Here is a 16,895-nt window from a genome sequence, read left to right as displayed (position 1 = left end):
ATATATATATATATATATATATATATATATATATATATATATATATATATATATATATATATATATATATATATATATATATATATATATATTTTTGGACTTATTGTATGGTTTGTGTATATTTTCTTATGAATTTTTTATTATAAGTTTTGATGTAATTGGTAATGTTAAAATTTATAATCTTAAGGATTTAAAAATTTAGCTAAAAAACTTCAGACTAATTAACCCAAAAATATAGGTTCGATTAATTTGGCAATAAAAATTTGGGTTAATTCAGTTCGGTTTACTGGATGCACACCCTTAATCCCTCATGTCTAAGGGTGAACTTTTAATGTCACTATTATTGTCTATTATCTTAACTTTGATCTGCAGTTGCTTATGTAGGGTGATTAAGACCTAATACAAGAGTCCAATTGAAGAGTGTATATAATACCCGCATCAAGTGAAAAATACCATGAAGAATCCTGACTTCTTCAGCAGCTGGATGGTAGCAAATGGAATGATTCCAGATTCCCAAAGAAAAATACTATGAAATTAAAATTTTTCTGTGTTTAGTTTAGATTATTTGTCCAATGTTTTGATGTAATCAAAGATTCCAACAAAAGTGTCCCACTAGCCGGCTTGGAATATATGATACTATGAGAGGTAGCTATCCTAGCTACTAGCAAGAGACAAATAAATGACCTGTTTAGCAAGGTTGTGACTGATACAGTGATACATGAATGGTTAAATTTAAGCATATATAGGGGTGTGTCTATTATTTATCAACTTAGAAATCTTGTATTAAGTAGTAAATTAAAGTAGGAGTTTGGAGAGTTTAACATTAAGGGGCACTAAATGGGGGGAGCAAGAGGTTGTGGTATTTTTAGGTATGCAGACAACATAGACAAGTTGCTGATGTTTCTTGGTAGTTTAGGATGTATTGGAGATGGGCTGATGATTGCTCTGAACATGTACATACTTAGTGGAATCATTGATGACTTTGGTTCTGCAGGCATTTCCATCTCCAATGAAGTTGTTGACAAGGTATGTATGCATATTTACGAGTTAATACCCGATTTGGTCTCTCGACTATTAGGATTTCACCACTTTGATCTTCGACTTTCAAACTTTTTTAATTTCATCTTTAATTATGCAATTTTTACCTAAAATAGTCCTTTATTCAAACCAAAGTAGTCCTGATTAGGACCATTTTGCTTAGCAATTGCGAGGATGAAATTGAACCTGCAAGTTTGAAAGTCGAGGACTAAAATTGTGAAATCCTAATAGTTGACGGACCAAATTAGATATTAACTCGCATATTTACTATTAGTAGACTAGAAGATTGATCTATGTGACAGCATAGAAAACAGTTACTAACTAACTAGATTATATCTGGTCTGTGTATGTTATAAATAGTACTCACTCAGGCTTCTCTATGTTGCAATTGGAGTTGGAGTTTCTGCTTTCATCGGTATGCATTCACGTTTACCATATATGTATCTTAAAACACCTTTGCTGTTTGATTATCTTGTTAGTTTGAAAATAACCCCGGCTCATTTGTTGGGCAGAGATCGATAAATGGTCAAGTCCATTAATTGGGATAAATTATACTATGGTCCAGATTTATTTTGCATTGTGATTTGTGGATACTGTTCAAAATATAACATTCAAATTTTGTACCTGCAATTGACAAATTTTGTATATACATTTAACCTTTTTTGTATTGTAAAAAAATTAAAGACTTATCACATGATAATTACAAATACAAAACATGATAACTACAAACATGTAAATTATTAACTGCATGTGTACAATATGTTAACTACAGACACATATCATGCTAATCAATATCTTATGTGTTTGTAGTTAACATATTCTGTACATGTAGTTAACAATTTATGTGTCTGTAGTTATTATTATGTGTCTGTAATTACCATGTTATGTGTCTTCAATTTGTTTACAAGTACAGAAATTATTAACTGCGTAACTACAAATATGCTAAATGCAAGCACATAATTTTTGAACTAGGTTCACAATGCAATATGAATCCTTGTCCACAATATAAGAATTGATCAATTGGTGATTAGAAAGATTATTGGGCGGAGACCGGTAAAGGGTCAAGTCCAACATATTACCTCTCAAAAATGTGATGGGGTCTATAAAGAAATAAAATTGTTAATTGTGCCTTTGTTATAGCCATATCACGGGTTCAAAGTCTCAGTAACTAAAAAAGCTGTGCAGTTTAACCGGTTGCTAGGGTGCTTGATCCTAAGTCCTAACACCATTCATTTCTTGCTTTCATAGAGGGAGTTTGCTGGACAGTAACTGCAGAGAGACAAACATCTCGTATGAGGAAAGAATACTTAAAATCAGTTCTGAGACAAGAAGTCAGCTTCTTTGACAACCAAGATGCATCATGCTCTACTTTCCAAGTTGTCTCAACTATTTCAGCTGATGCTCATGTAATCCAAGATGTTATTGCAGAGAAGGTGATGCTTTGTATTGGTACAATCTTTCTAGTTTATAGTATCTTCTAATGTTGTAGAAGGCCTAGGTGTTAGCCTAGACGAGCCAGTAATAATAATAATAATAATTCAATATATTGTCCATAAGGACAGTCCAGGAGGTAAGAGTGCTCTACTTACAACCAAGAGGTTGGAGGTTCGATCGCTCAAACCCAAAGGTTTGAGCCGGTCGACTATGGGTAACCTAGGCTGGTTTATCTCCTTGTGGTCCTTTGCCGGCTAGGGTCACAGGGCGAAGAGAAAACCTCGTAAGAATAATAATAAAATATATTGCACAAAAAAACACTCAATTGAGTTGGGTGTCTAGTAGGTTAACTCGACCACTCAGGCGCCTAGGCCGCTGATTAATAGGCTGACTCGGATGCCTAGGTTGCTTAGTCGGCCGGCTAACTAATGCCGGCCTAAAGGTAAAATCCCTCGACATAAGGGGGCCTATCGCGGGCCTAGGCTGATTTTTACAATACTGGTATTTTCATTTGTGTTTCTCTCCATTTTTCCAGATCCCGAATACCTTGGCAAACCTTTGTACATTCATATCAGGCTTCATAGTGGCTGCCATCCTTTCCTGGAGACTAGCAGTGGCTGCTATCCCGTTCCAGCTGGGGTTTATGGTTCCAGGTGTGGCATTTGGGAAGCTACTAATGAAATCCGGGATGGAGATGAGGGGTGCATATGGAGTTGCGGGTAGCATAGCAGAACAGGCAATCTCATCAATAAGAACAGTTTATTCATATGTAGCAGAGATCCAGACAGTAAAGAGATTCAGCAGTGCTCTTGAAGAGAGCAAGAATCTTGGAATAAAGCAAGGGTTTGTGAAGGGGAACTTGATAGGAAGTATGGGAATGGTTTATGTGGCTTGGGCGTTTGAATCTTGGATTGGGAGTGTGTTTGTAGCTGATAAAGGAGAGAGTGGTGGCCGCGTTTTCATATCAGCTGTTTGCATCAATCTTGGAGGCTTGTAAGTCGGTCACTTCACTCTCTCAATTCATTATTGTCATATTCAGAAAAACAAAATCCCAGATTTTTTTTTTTTTGGAGAAAGATAAAATAAGTCACTAAATTTTACTTTAAAAATTTAATGAGACCTTAAACTTTCAAAAATTAAAATTAAACTCATAAAATATTTTTTTTGAAAGGCCATAAAATGTTATTTTTGAGCATTAAAGTTCAAAAATTGATTGTGATCTATAATTGCAGGTCACTAGAGTTCCAACCAACTTCGATGCTACTTCGACACCTTCAGCCGACCTTTGAAGAATTTTCGACGAGATTCTGGGACAAACACCAATGATCAGCGATCGTCAAACGGTCATGTTTAGAGAAGGCAACTAACCAACTGGTCGAAGGAGAAGGCGACCAAAGTTGGTCACCTTCTCTAAATGCGACTGGCGACCGTTTGATGGTCATCGGCTGCTGGTGTTTGTCTCGGAATCTCGTTGAAAATTCGTCGAAGGCTGGCGGAGTTGTCGGAAGGTTGTCAAAGTTAGCCAGAAAGTCATCGAAACCCTAGTGACCAACAATTACAGGTCAACAACCGATTTTCGGGTTTCAATGCTCCAAAATAATATGTTTATGGGTTTAATTGCTACTTTTAAAATTTTAAGGGCCTAATTGAAGCAAAGTTTTCTGTGGATCATGGTCCACATATCTGTGTGTACCATGAATATAAGGTACATTTTAATATACTAGAAGTACATTATTTCTGTACTGAATGCACATTATTTTATTTTTTTTGAAACCAATGCACATTATTTGATAGTATACAAAATAATATATTTTCAATACTCAAATAATGTACTTCCTTTGAATACAAGTTCTATTTTTAATATACTAAAAATACATTATTTGTATACTGAATGTATATTATTTGATAGTATATAAAATAATGTATTTTCAGTACTCAGATAATGTACATTTCATTTGTGGTCTACACAGCTATGTAGACAATGGTGTATAGCATAATGACTCCCTAATTGATTTTTCTAAAATTTAGGGGTTTATTTGACCTTTTTTTCCTTTTTGTTATTATAGATCATGCATGGGTGTATTGCCTAATTTCTCATTCATCACTGAGGCAAGAGTTGCTGCTGCCAAGATTTTTGAGCTGATAAACCGCGTTCCTGAGATAGACTCCGAGGATGGGAAAGGGAAAGCTCTATCATATGTAAGAGGGGAGATTGAATTCAGAGATGTGAGTTTTAGGTACCCATCAAGGCCAGATATCACAGTTCTTGAAAACTTCAGTCTGAGAGTAAAAGCTGGGAAGACAATGGGTGTGGTGGGAGGGAGTGGTTCTGGGAAATCCACACTCATCTCTTTGCTAGAAAGGTTTTATGATCCAACCGAAGGCGATATCTTGCTCGACGGCTACAAAATAAAACGACTCAAGCTTAAGTGGTTGAGATCTCAGATAGGCCTTGTAAATCAAGAACCAGTTCTGTTTGCAACTTCAATCAAAGAAAATATACTGTTTGGGAATGAAAAGGCTTCAATGGAAGATGTGATTGATGCTGCTAAGGCTGCAAATGCACATAGTTTCATTGAGAAATTACCCCTAGGATATGAAACTCATGTAAGAGATTATCAAATCACTCATTCTAAGATTATTTTACCTGTTTTTCTAAAACTTGGAATATAATGGTCTCTGATAAGGCTTCTATCTTCTGTTACATTACACAGGTGGGGCAGTTTGGTTTTCAGCTGTCTGGAGGCCAAAAACAAAGGATTGCGATAGCGAGGGCGTTGTTGAAAGACCCGAAAATCCTGCTGCTTGATGAAGCTACAAGTGCTCTAGATGCACAATCTGAGAGAGTAGTGCAAGAGGCATTAGACCAGGCTTCAGAAGGAAGGACAACGATTGTCATTGCGCATCGCCTCAGCACGATTCGCAAGGCTGACAAAATCGTTGTCCTCCAGTCGGGGAGAATAGTTGAGTCGGGCTCTCATCATCAGCTGATGCAAAAGAATGAAGAAGGCGGTGGGGTCTACTTCAAGATGGTGCAACTGCAACAATCAGCAGAAGAAACAGAAACCGAAGCCCCTTCACATTCTTATCATCACCCGAATGATTCGAGGAACTCGAGAAGAGGGATCCATATGAATACCCCAAACTCTCCTTATAGTGCAAGATCAAGCGGGCTAAACACCCCTGCTTCTCCCTTTGTCAGCCCCTCGGTAATAAGTCCTAGCATTGTCCCTTCAGTCCACTTGTACTCTTACTGTGACAGCGATGACGACACTGAGGACATTTCTGAGAAGTTGTATCAGAAGAGTCCTTCGATGTGGCGTTTGCTCAAACTAAACGGACCCGAGTGGAAGAGAGCGTTGTTGGGATGCCTTGGAGCTTTCGCTTTTGGGGCAGTTCAACCAGCTCATGCCTATTGCTTGGGAACCGTCGTCTCAGTTTATGTATCAAATTCTTCAAACATAAAATCAGAGACCAAGGATTACAGCATTGCTTTTCTGTGCTTTGGTGTCATTACCTATTTTACCAGCATAATACAGCATTACAACTTTGCTTTCATGGGAGAGATGTTAACTAAGAGAGTGAGGGAAAAAATACTTCAAAGCTTGCTTACATTTGAAGTGGGATGGTACGATGAGGACGAGAACACGAGTGCAGCAATCTCTGCCAGGCTAGCCTCTGAAGCAAACATGGTTAGAGCCCTGGTTGGGGACCGAATCTCGTTGCTGCTTCAAATTTCCACCAGTGCTTCTCTCGCTTTCCTCTTGGGATTGATCGTCACTTGGAAAGTCGCGATTGTGTTGATTGCCATACAACCTCTAGCCGTTATGAGCTTCTACTCGAGAAGCGTTCTGATGAAAAGCATGTCGAGAAGAGCTAAAAAGGCACAAAGCGAAGGAAGCCAGCTAGCAAGCGAAGCTGTAATCAATCACAGGACTATCACTGCCTTCTCATCTCAACAAAGAATCATGAAGCTCTTCATGGAAACACAGAGAGGCCCCAGGAAAGAGAGCCTTAGACAGTCATGGGTTTCTGGCGCAGGCCTTTTTTGTTCTCAGTTTATCACCACAGCAAATATCGCCATAACGTTTTGGTATGGCGGTAGGCTAATGAACAAAGGGGAAGTGTCTGCAAAACATCTGTTCCAAGCTTTCTTCATTTTATTGAGTACTGGTAAGAACATTGCTGATGCTGGAAGCATGACTTCAGATTTAGCCCGAGGTAGCAGTGCTGTTGCATCTGTTCTCGGGATTCTCGACAGGAAATCAGAAATTGAGCCTGATGATAATCTGCAAGGACTTGAAGTTAAAAATCCACTAAGAGGAAAGATAGAACTCAAAAGTGTTTTCTTCTCCTACCCATCCAGGCCTGATCAGATGGTTTTTCAAGGCATGAACCTCAAGATTGAACCAGGAAGAACCATGGCGCTCGTTGGACAAAGTGGCTCGGGAAAATCCACCATCATTGGACTGATCGAAAGATTCTATGATCCCACGAGAGGATCAGTACTGATAGATGACAGAGACATCAAAGCATACAACCTAAGGAGCCTCAGATCACACATAGCTCTGGTGAGTCAAGAACCTACCCTTTTTGCAGGCACAATTCAAGAAAACATTACTTATGGCAAAGAAAACGCTACCCAATCTGAAATCAAGAAAGCTGCAATTCTTGCTAATGCACACGAATTCATAAGGTACAACACGCTACAATCATCTAAGCTATATCTCACTCTGATATGATATTATATATATATATGCTGAACTTAGCCAGTTTAATGGATGCAGCTCAATGAAAGATGGATACGAAACATACTGTGGAGAGCGAGGAGTGCAGCTTTCAGGAGGGCAGAAGCAACGAATAGCGCTTGCTCGAGCCATACTAAAGAATCCAGCTATCCTGCTCTTGGATGAGGCCACAAGTGCACTCGACAGTGTCTCGGAAAACTTGGTTCAGGAGGCACTAGAGAAGATGATGAACGGAAGGACATGTGTAATCGTCGCCCACAGGCTCTCCACGATACAGAAATCAGACACCATCAGTGTGATCAAGAACGGGAAGGTGGTAGAGCAAGGATCACACTCTGACTTGCTTCGCCTCGGGACGCATGGCTCCTATTACTCCCTTATTAAGTTGCAATATGGCCAGTCTCCCCCTATCAGGCCATAAACAAGAAAAAAAATATGTTTTTCTTCCACAGTACTCCCAACCTGTTTAGAGTTTTAAAAAAAATATGTATATATAATCCTCAATCTTTAAATGCACTTCACTTTCACTGAAAATAGCAATGCTTTATAAATGTTGGTATCTTTATTGTAAAATAGGCCTCACAACACTTGGTTCATCACCAAAGAGAAAAAAAAAAAAAAAAAAAAAATAGTCGTCATAAAGGACAGGCTTGTTCTAGCCATGTTCTTCTCCATAAGTTATTTCTGCCAGCCTATTCAACTGTAGAATCTGTAACATCACATTTGTAAACAACATACTTCTCCATGGGGCGCCTACACTCACTGCAAAATACGGTTTCTTGGCTCACTTCTTTCTGATATGGAAGTGTTACCGAGTGATAGCAGGGCTTGGAAGGCAGAGGAGACTCCATGGCAGTTCTAATAGCACCTAGTAATCCAAGCTTCCCCACACTTTCACCCCATTCCGGGAAGAGATCAAAGCATTCCTGGAGTTTTCTGTCGTGAAGTGTTATTATCTCGGGTGATGATGATCCCTTCCCGATCACCCCCCATTGCTTCCGATTTTCTACAGCATCCAACAACCCCATCACCTCGCCTTTCACATTACTATCAATGCCTAGTCGCATAACCGAGTTTCTGATACTATCCATCCGAAGCCAAAAAAGCTGCATTTTCGCGAAACTGAGGAACACCACACTTGAGTTTTCTTGACGGATGGCGTCTATGATGTTTTCGGTTGGATTTCTCCACCCGACATAAATCACCTCGAGCTGAACTCCTGTACGCTTAATTTTGTCCATCCTACTGTTGAAGTTTCTTATCCAGTCTATGTCATCACTTCCATAAATGCAGATATATTTTTCGCCTTCCTCGACCTGATACATATACAAACCAACAATGTAAGCACTTGTACATAAACCATTGCTTTCTGTAGAAGTAGTAGTATGTAGTAATGACCAACTAAGTAGTGTGATGACGCATCTGTTACCATTCCAAATGAGTGGTCATAAAATCAAACCCCGGTGGTGGGGACATTGATTCTTTGTGTTGAAAAAGATTGAGAAAGTATAGAACATATACTACCTTATAAAGAGTCATAATTGTTTCAAAAAAAAAAAAAAAAAAAGAGGCTCCTTACCCAGTGGGACAACAAAGGGTCAATACCATCAGTTATGAATTGCAGGCTCCACTTCTGGTTTTCCCACAGCTCCCTTTCCTTTGAAGTTGAAAAGGGAAATGCTTTGGCCCCCCAGATCCACACCATATCCAATGCATTCAAGTTTGTAATTACTCCATCAGAGTTTAAGATGACCATTATGGGTTCCTCGTTATAATTCCATTCTCGCCTAATAAATTGCACAACATCTGAATTTAGTAACCTAGGTTGCCTGATAGAGAACCATGGAAACGAATTCGTCCAAAACTGGAAAGTTATCTCATCAGCGTGACTCCAAACATCGGAGGTGGCAATTGGGACCCATAAAATTACATAGCTTCCCGGTAAATTCTTGCGATGGGGATGATCATATGTCTGTTGCATCAGAAAAAAGACTTTCTCCATTGAGAAAATCTCTGGCTTTGATATCAAGAACATAACCTCCTTGCCTTTCAATTCAAGGATGCCACACTGTTCAGTACAAGGCCAATGTTACAAATTTTTCTCTATGATGTTCTTCAATTGCAGGTATACAGAAAATTAACTGAGAGAGGGAAAGGAAAGAAGGAAATTACCATTTCTTTTGAATAGTTTTTCAAAGGCAAGTTATCTCTCAAGGCAAAAAGCATCTGAAGCACCTCTTGGTTATCTAGATGGTTTAACTTAAAAACATTCAACAGCTCTTCAGGAAACCTTGTCTCTGCAAGCCATCAACAAATTATAGACTTTTTTGATTCATTTCTTCACTAGAAAGGTTGTTGAGTATGTCTCATATAAGGAATAGGATACCACTTGTTAGGATCAGGCGCTTACCACTACGCCAAAAGCTATAACTACCAGCAAAAGCGCAACTTTATTTCCTTATACCGCCACATTTTCGAGCAGCAGGGTGTTGGACTTGGCCCTTCAGGCCTCTTCCGCCCAACAATTCCCCTAGCCACCTGGTGTTGGACTTGGCCCTTCACCAGCCTCCGCCCAACAATGGTTTCAAAGAAGGTTTATTATTAAAGACATTTACCTACGCAACTTTATTTCCTTATGCCGCCCCATTTTTTTAGAGGCGGGGTGCTAGGCTTGGCCCTTAAAGCCTCTTCCGTCCGCCTAGCAATCCCCATAGCCACCTGGTGCTGGACTTGGCCCTTCACGGCCCTCCGCCCAACAATGGTTTGAAAGAAGCTTTATTATTAAAGGCATTTACCTATTTGCTGACAGCACACATCCACTTGCTCTCTAAGCTCATGGTATAACCCACTTAACTTGTATACCAGACTGAAGAGAGCCCATGATGCAATTGCTGTTCTATTTGAATGCCTGGATCAATAAGAGTTCACACCCTTCTTTAGGTAATCCTTAGTATAACTTAACATGATAAAGCATTAAAGGAATCTCACTTAACATAAGTCCAAAAGACCTATCACTATTTCTCAAAGAAAAGGATAAAAAAAACAGGACCAAGGTAAAAAAGGGGAAGAAATTGTAAGTGAAGGGAAAGAACATGCACTTGCTCATCTTTTACAGTCCTCAAGTCAGCAAGAAGAGAGAAGCACGATAACGAGCTTCTCAAAATCCAGTAAGTTGCAATGCAGATTTTAGACTTGGTAGCAGCAATTGCCTGGTGATCCAAAAGTACTAGTTGCAAAGGCAGTCCTTCAAACCGGACAATAATTTTTGCTAATTCCACCATTGTGTTAATCAACAAATTCAAAGCCTTGAACTGTATCTTCAAAGCAGTTAAGTTGCGAGGTAATTGCTTGAGTGCCGCAACCAGAGCAGCCAAAGGACTATGAGGGAGTTGCTGTAGCACGAGCAATAGCTCTCCATAGGTAGATGTCAATGCCGAAAGTGCCAATACTACTTTAGCATCCCATCTTAAATGGCTTAGAAGTTCAAAGAGCAGCATTGTTTTTGCATGTTCATCAATGCCATTAGAACATATGCTAAAAATCTGCAATAAAAACTGTTAAATCTAGGCAGTTGAATGAGAATACCCCCCTGCTCCTAGGAGATGATAGACTAAGAGGTGCATGCAGGCTGCCTTGAGAGGATAAGATGTTAGCAAGTACCTCATGTGAAATCTTATAGATGGTCTGCCCTAGTGTTTCTTCTAGTCCAGCAACTCCAACATTACATGGAGTGATGGTATCAGTTGGATCAGAATCCTGAAAAAATAAATTCAAATAACCATATTATGCTAGCCAGCCAGCCTTATGGCCGCAAACTTCCCGCCACTGTTGCAAAATTGGGCCTAGGCAACGATGAGGTGGTAGGAGCCTCTGGGACGAGGAGATTTTACCCTTAGGCAGACATTAGTCGGTCGGCTAATTAGGTGACCTAGGCGCCCTAGTTGGTCAATTCGGCGCCTGAATCGGTCAAACTAGGCGCTCGAATCCGCCAACTAGGTGCTTGAGTCGGCCAACTCGACAGTGAGTCGGTCAAATTAGGTGCCCGAGTCAGCCAACTTGGCGTCCAACTCGGGGCCAGGTGTTTTTTTATAGTGTGCTATTTTTCTTATTATTACTACTCGGCCACTTAGGCCCCTTAGGCGGGTGCCCGCCCGAGTTGGTCAATTCAGAGCCTGAATAGGTCAAACTAGGCGCCCGAGTAGGCCAACTAGGTGCCTGAGTCGGCCAACTTGGTGGTGAGTCGGTCAAACAAGGGGTCCAAATCGGCCAACTAGGTGCCCGAATCAGTCAACTCAGCGCCCAACTCGGGCCAGGTGTTTTTTATATTTTTGGGTGTGCTATTTTTCTTATTATTACTACTCGGCCACTTAAGAGTGCTAGGCACCCGGACGCCGGACCAGCACCTAGGGTCTTCTACAACATTGCTTCCAGGGACGAAAATCTATCCTAAAAGCAACATATATATGGAATTACATTTTGCCCAAAAACATTTTGAAGTGTTTGCATCAACTTGAATGTAATACACGGTATTAACAAAATTTTTTAAAAAATGAAAATAAAATCAAACTCATAGCTCTAGGGACCAATTTTGGAAAAGATAACATGGAGTAAAATCATTACCTTTGACATAATGTGAGAAACGATATTCTGAACACCAAGAAGTAACAATGCAGAATCGAGGTGAGTGGCATTAGGATCATGAGTGAGAAGGATCTTTTTTATGAGTAGATCTTCTTCTAAAGAGAGTAAGGAGGATTGTTTGCCTCTAGGCAAGCTCATAGTCTTGGTGAAACAAAGTAGTAGTTAAGTTGAGAAATTACATTTCTGCAAGGGCACAGATAACCAAAGCCCAAAGCACCACCCGGCCTACTTAAGCAAATGAAACTTAAAACAGACTGAACACTTTTCTCTCTCTCTCTCGGTCTTGTGCTATGTTCACAAGACACATTACACTGTTACAAGATTGCATGTGGAGACCACCAACAGATCGAAGAGATTATTCTTGCAGTAGGTCTCAAGAATTGCGTCTATGTCATAACAGTATAAAACATCCTTTTATCCACTTTAATTTATGCAAGCATAAAAGAGATAGCCGTGTGTTTGACAAATACTTGATAGCTGATAAGTTAACTGATTTGATTAGTTGGTTTGATCAATTGATTGTATTAGCTGGTTGTAAAAAAGTGTTTGATACATTAGCTAATACTTTTTGTTAATTGGATGTAAAATAACATATAAGGGCATAAACATATTGTGCTAGTTATTACTTTTATAATTTTTATTTATTAATTATTATTATTACAAAAAGGAAAGAAAAACATTATTATTGTTATTACGGGAACTAGAAGAAAAAATGGCTAGGTAGATGAGATATAGATTTTGGTTCAAATGCGGCCGTGCTCTCCCGTGCAGCCGTGCGGTCACACACCACTCAATGTTACGAAATACACCATTCAATGTTAAGAAACACACCCCAACGAAACACAATGAAACACACCACAATGTTAAGAAACACACCACAGTGCATATTTGTGTAGTGTGTTTCTTAACATTGAGTGGTGTATTTCGTAACATTGAGTGGTGTGAACCGCACGGCCGCACGAGAGAGCACGGCCACACCTGAACATGACCCTATAAATATTATTAAGAATGAGTCGGATGACAAGGGTAAAATAGTCATTTCGTAATTAAGGGTGTGTTTGGTAACCTGTAAAATGGCTTTCGGAAAATGTTTTCCGAGTTTTCTGTGTTTGGCAACGTCCGGAAAATGTGGTCAACGGAAAATGTTTTCCGTTGACCAAGGAAAATCAGTTCATTTTTCCGGAAAATGACTTACGGAATTTTTTTTTCTACAAGTCATTTTACGGAATCGCCAGAATAGCTGTTTTGCATGTTTTCGACCAAAATCAAGCCATATCACCCATGACCATGGACCAAGGAGGTGGAAAACCGCCGGAAACCTTTGCTACATTTTTTTTTAATTTTTTTTTGAATACTACTAACTGTATTACAATGCAGTATCTGTTCATGACTACTTTCTCAACCTATTGAAGCACAAGAGTTAGTATTGCCTCCATTGAGACTCGAACCCACCACCTCCCGTATAAAAGAAAGGGTTTTATAAATTCTATTTTTTATTAAATACCATTATTTTAATAACTATTATAATTTTTTATATTTTAAATAAAACAATTACAATGTTTAATTATACAATTCTATCTATTTTCCAGAAAATAAACCAAACACACAAAGACAGTTTTCCATAATACATCCAAACACGGGAAATGAAACTGTTTTCCGGAAAATGACTCATTTTTCAGAAATCATTTTCCTGCTTTCCAAACGGACCCTAAGGCCAATCAGCTAACTAAAAACTCTACTCTTATTATCTTTTCATATTTTGACTTATTATCCAAATAAACTAATGTAATAAGTCATTTTATCAAATACTTAAAGTAGTCTATGGCCAAACTTAGTCAAACCAAATAAAATTGACTTATCAGCTATGTTACCAAACATGGCCATAAAAGCTAGAGATAAATGAAAAGTTTCTTGAAATTACAAACTCAGCAACCAATCTCAGAAAATATAAGCTGCATTTAAGCAATTATAAATTCAGTGATTATGCATCCAGGCAGGATCAGTATCAGTTTATTACTTCTAACTAGTAATGACCACAACAACAATTTCCAGATTACAAAGGGTAAAGGGAAAAGTAAAATCTTCTACAACCTTCTTAGCATTGCCATTCAACCACAAGCTCCAACCAAAACATAAAGCAAAGCTAGAATATTAATACAAGAGGAAAGAATAAAGCTTAATTTGAAAGTGATCGTTAGGTTGCTTTAAAGCTCCTTTCACCAATAACAAGAAATTGCATACTCAAATGCAAATCATATGGAGGCACGATAAAAACAACTATTTTCAGCTAAAACCATGTTAGGATCAAACACTTGTCATTACACAAAAAGTTATAACTTACAATGAAGGCGTAACTTTATTTCTTTATATACCGCAACCACATTTATTTTCGAGAGGTACCAGTCTTTGTCTAATAATCCTTCTAGCCACCAACCACTTGTTAGGATCAAGCGCCTACCATTATGCTAAAAGTTATAAGTCGTAATGAATGCGCATTTTTATTTCCTTAAATATTGTCACTACATTTTTGAGAAGCAAGATGCTGGATTGGCCCTTCACCGTCCTCCGCAAACAATTCCTTAACCATCAATTATTGGACTTTCTTTATATCCGCTCAAAAACCATAGTGGTTCAATTCATTAACAGCATAACATTATTTCCTGTTTGTTAACAGTAACACAGATACACTGAGCTTCATTTCCATAAATCAAGATTTTTCTTTTCGTACTTGTCCCTAAAATATCCTCAATCAAGATTTGATACCCAAAACCAAAGAGATTTCCTAGCATAATTTGCACTAAAAGATAATTACCCTTAAGAATTTGCAGAAATTAAAGCTTCTGTGATCTCTAAAACTTAACAATTCCAGAAAACTAAATAGTGTTCATAAGAACCAATTTGAGGCAATCGTTATATCGTGCACATAACAATATGCACCCTGGTCCAAAACGACGTCGTTTCGATGTTAGTGGACGCGGACGTGAATGACTCCAGGGATTTCATCTACTATACTAATAAGAGCCAAAGAAAGTTAGGCCTAAAATGAGTAGAAAAAATGGCGGTCAAATTATTTAATCAAATGGATGGTTCAGATGAATTATTTAATCAAATAGATGGTTAAGATAATTCAGATTAATATTATTAATAGAGATGACCTAATTTAACCTTACTTTTATTTATGATTATCCGTTAAGTTTTCCGTTAAATATTCTCTTCTCCGTTAACATTCTGTTAACTTTTAACTTACCCATTAATTTCTATAAGAAAGGTCTTAGGTTCGAACCTCATCTCAATCAAATTTGACATAATTAAGTTTTCACTCTATTTTACTCTGATTGACATAATTAGTAGCTACAACAAAAATTGATACATATGTATTTCTTTAATTTTGAATTATGTGTCTACAATACCTTTATTTGAAAAAATTATTCATTATCAAAAAATTAAATTAAATAAGAGAAATAATTTCATTAGTTATATTTTTGAGCAAATTGCCATTTTGGTCCACTGACTATAGGGGTCCTATTAATTTCAATCCACGACTTTCAAAACTGTTAATTTCGTACCTTAACTATTCAATTTTTGTCAATTTTAGTCACTCCGGCGAAATTACTGGCCAAATGTCGCCGGAAAGTCCTAAACCCTAAAATAATGAGAGTATTTTGGTCATTTCACATCTCTTGCCTTCTTCTCCGGCGAGCTCCCACTTTTCTTCTTCTCCGGCGGACCAAAATGACTTGTAAATTGTCTTTCTGACCGGACCCTTTGTCTCCGCAACCATTGCCACATTCAACCCCTCGCCGCCGTACCTCCGTTGCCACATTCCAGTCAGAAATTCATTCAGCAAAGCCAAGCTGAGAACCATTGCAGTGAAGCCAAGTTGAGTTCATAGGTTCTTAATTAATTAAGCATGCTTTATGAAATAATCATCTATGAACTGTTTCTAAAACCTAAACCATTTCAATATTTAAAAAATTCAAACTATTACTCTAATGTAATTGAGTACAACTCATCAAACGAGCATGACCATATGATTAAATTGGGAGAAATGTATAGATGTAGGTAGAGGGAAGCTTATCAACTTCGATGCACAAAGGGTCGACAATAATATAGGAACTAAGCGATTGCAACATAGGTACGGCGGTGAGGGATCGAATTTTAGCTCGTCGGAAAAGAAGAAAAGTGGGAGTTCGTCGGAGAAGAAAGACAAGAGATGTGGAATGACTAAAATACCCTCATTATTTTAGGTTTTAGGACTTTCCGACGACATTTGGCCGGTGATTTCGCCGAAGTGACCGAAATTGACAGAAATAGAATAGTTAAGGTACGAAATTAACAGTTTTGAAAATCGTGGATTGCAATTAACAGGACCTCTATAGTCAGTGGACCAAAATGGTAATTTGTTCTTGTCTTTATTTTCTCTCATGCAAAGATTCTTTACATTCAAATTTATCAATTGATATTCATTACATTGTCCATTATCTTATTTTTACAATATCTTGTAATTAAATTCAAAGTTATAGTACAAAATAATGTTATATATTTAGTTACCAAGTATTTTATTAATACTATGAAAAAAATTTTTAAAATAATTTGAAGCTAATTATATTAACTACTTGGTTGACAAAGAGAGTACTCAAATAATAACCCAACAAATTGAAGCGGAACCACTCTATTTTACTCATATTGAATTAAATAAATTAGTAGTTACACCAAAAAATGATAAATATATATTTCTTTAATACCATGAAAAAAATTTAAAAAAATAGTTTGAAACCAATCATATTAACTACTTTGGGGGATTTGTTGACAATGAAAATACTCAAATAATCCATTACCCAGCAAATTGAAGCGAGAAACTACCTTTTTATATCTTTATAATACATAATATTTTAAATTTTTAAATTTTTATTAATTAATTTAATTTTTTTTCTTAAACAAGGGATTTCTTTATCCATAATAACTCATACAACAATAGTGGTTGAACCAAATGAACTCCAAGCAGAACACCTAAAGAAAAGCTCATAGCTCCTA

General features: G+C 37.8%; 2 protein-coding genes across 2 annotated transcripts; one reads left to right on the top strand and one right to left on the bottom strand.

Moving 5' to 3' along the window:
• Positions 1-837: 837 nt before the first annotated feature.
• On the top strand, positions 838-7,793 carry LOC116031476 (putative multidrug resistance protein). The gene is made up of 7 exons (XM_031273699.1): positions 838-1,026; positions 1,399-1,453; positions 2,287-2,471; positions 3,008-3,465; positions 4,539-5,079; positions 5,187-7,168; positions 7,260-7,793. The coding sequence occupies exons 1-7, from the start codon at positions 838-840 to the stop codon at positions 7,639-7,641; spliced, it is 3,792 nt and encodes a 1,263-aa protein (XP_031129559.1). The 3' UTR covers positions 7,642-7,793.
• On the bottom strand, positions 7,743-12,110 carry LOC116031477 (protein SIEVE ELEMENT OCCLUSION C). The gene is made up of 7 exons (XM_031273700.1): positions 11,841-12,110; positions 10,881-10,976; positions 10,317-10,762; positions 10,016-10,128; positions 9,393-9,517; positions 8,800-9,288; positions 7,743-8,536 (listed from the first exon to the last, which is right to left on the bottom strand). The coding sequence occupies exons 1-7, from the start codon at positions 11,997-11,999 to the stop codon at positions 7,913-7,915; spliced, it is 2,052 nt and encodes a 683-aa protein (XP_031129560.1). The 5' UTR covers positions 12,000-12,110; the 3' UTR covers positions 7,743-7,912.
• Positions 12,111-16,895: the final 4,785 nt, after the last annotated feature.

The sequence above is a fragment of the Ipomoea triloba genome, chromosome 10 (assembly GCF_003576645.1).
Source record: "Ipomoea triloba cultivar NCNSP0323 chromosome 10, ASM357664v1".
NCBI lineage: Eukaryota > Viridiplantae > Streptophyta > Magnoliopsida > Solanales > Convolvulaceae > Ipomoea > Ipomoea triloba.
The sequence above is the reverse complement of the archived record's forward strand: the minus strand, read 5'-3'. Positions and strand labels throughout refer to the sequence as shown.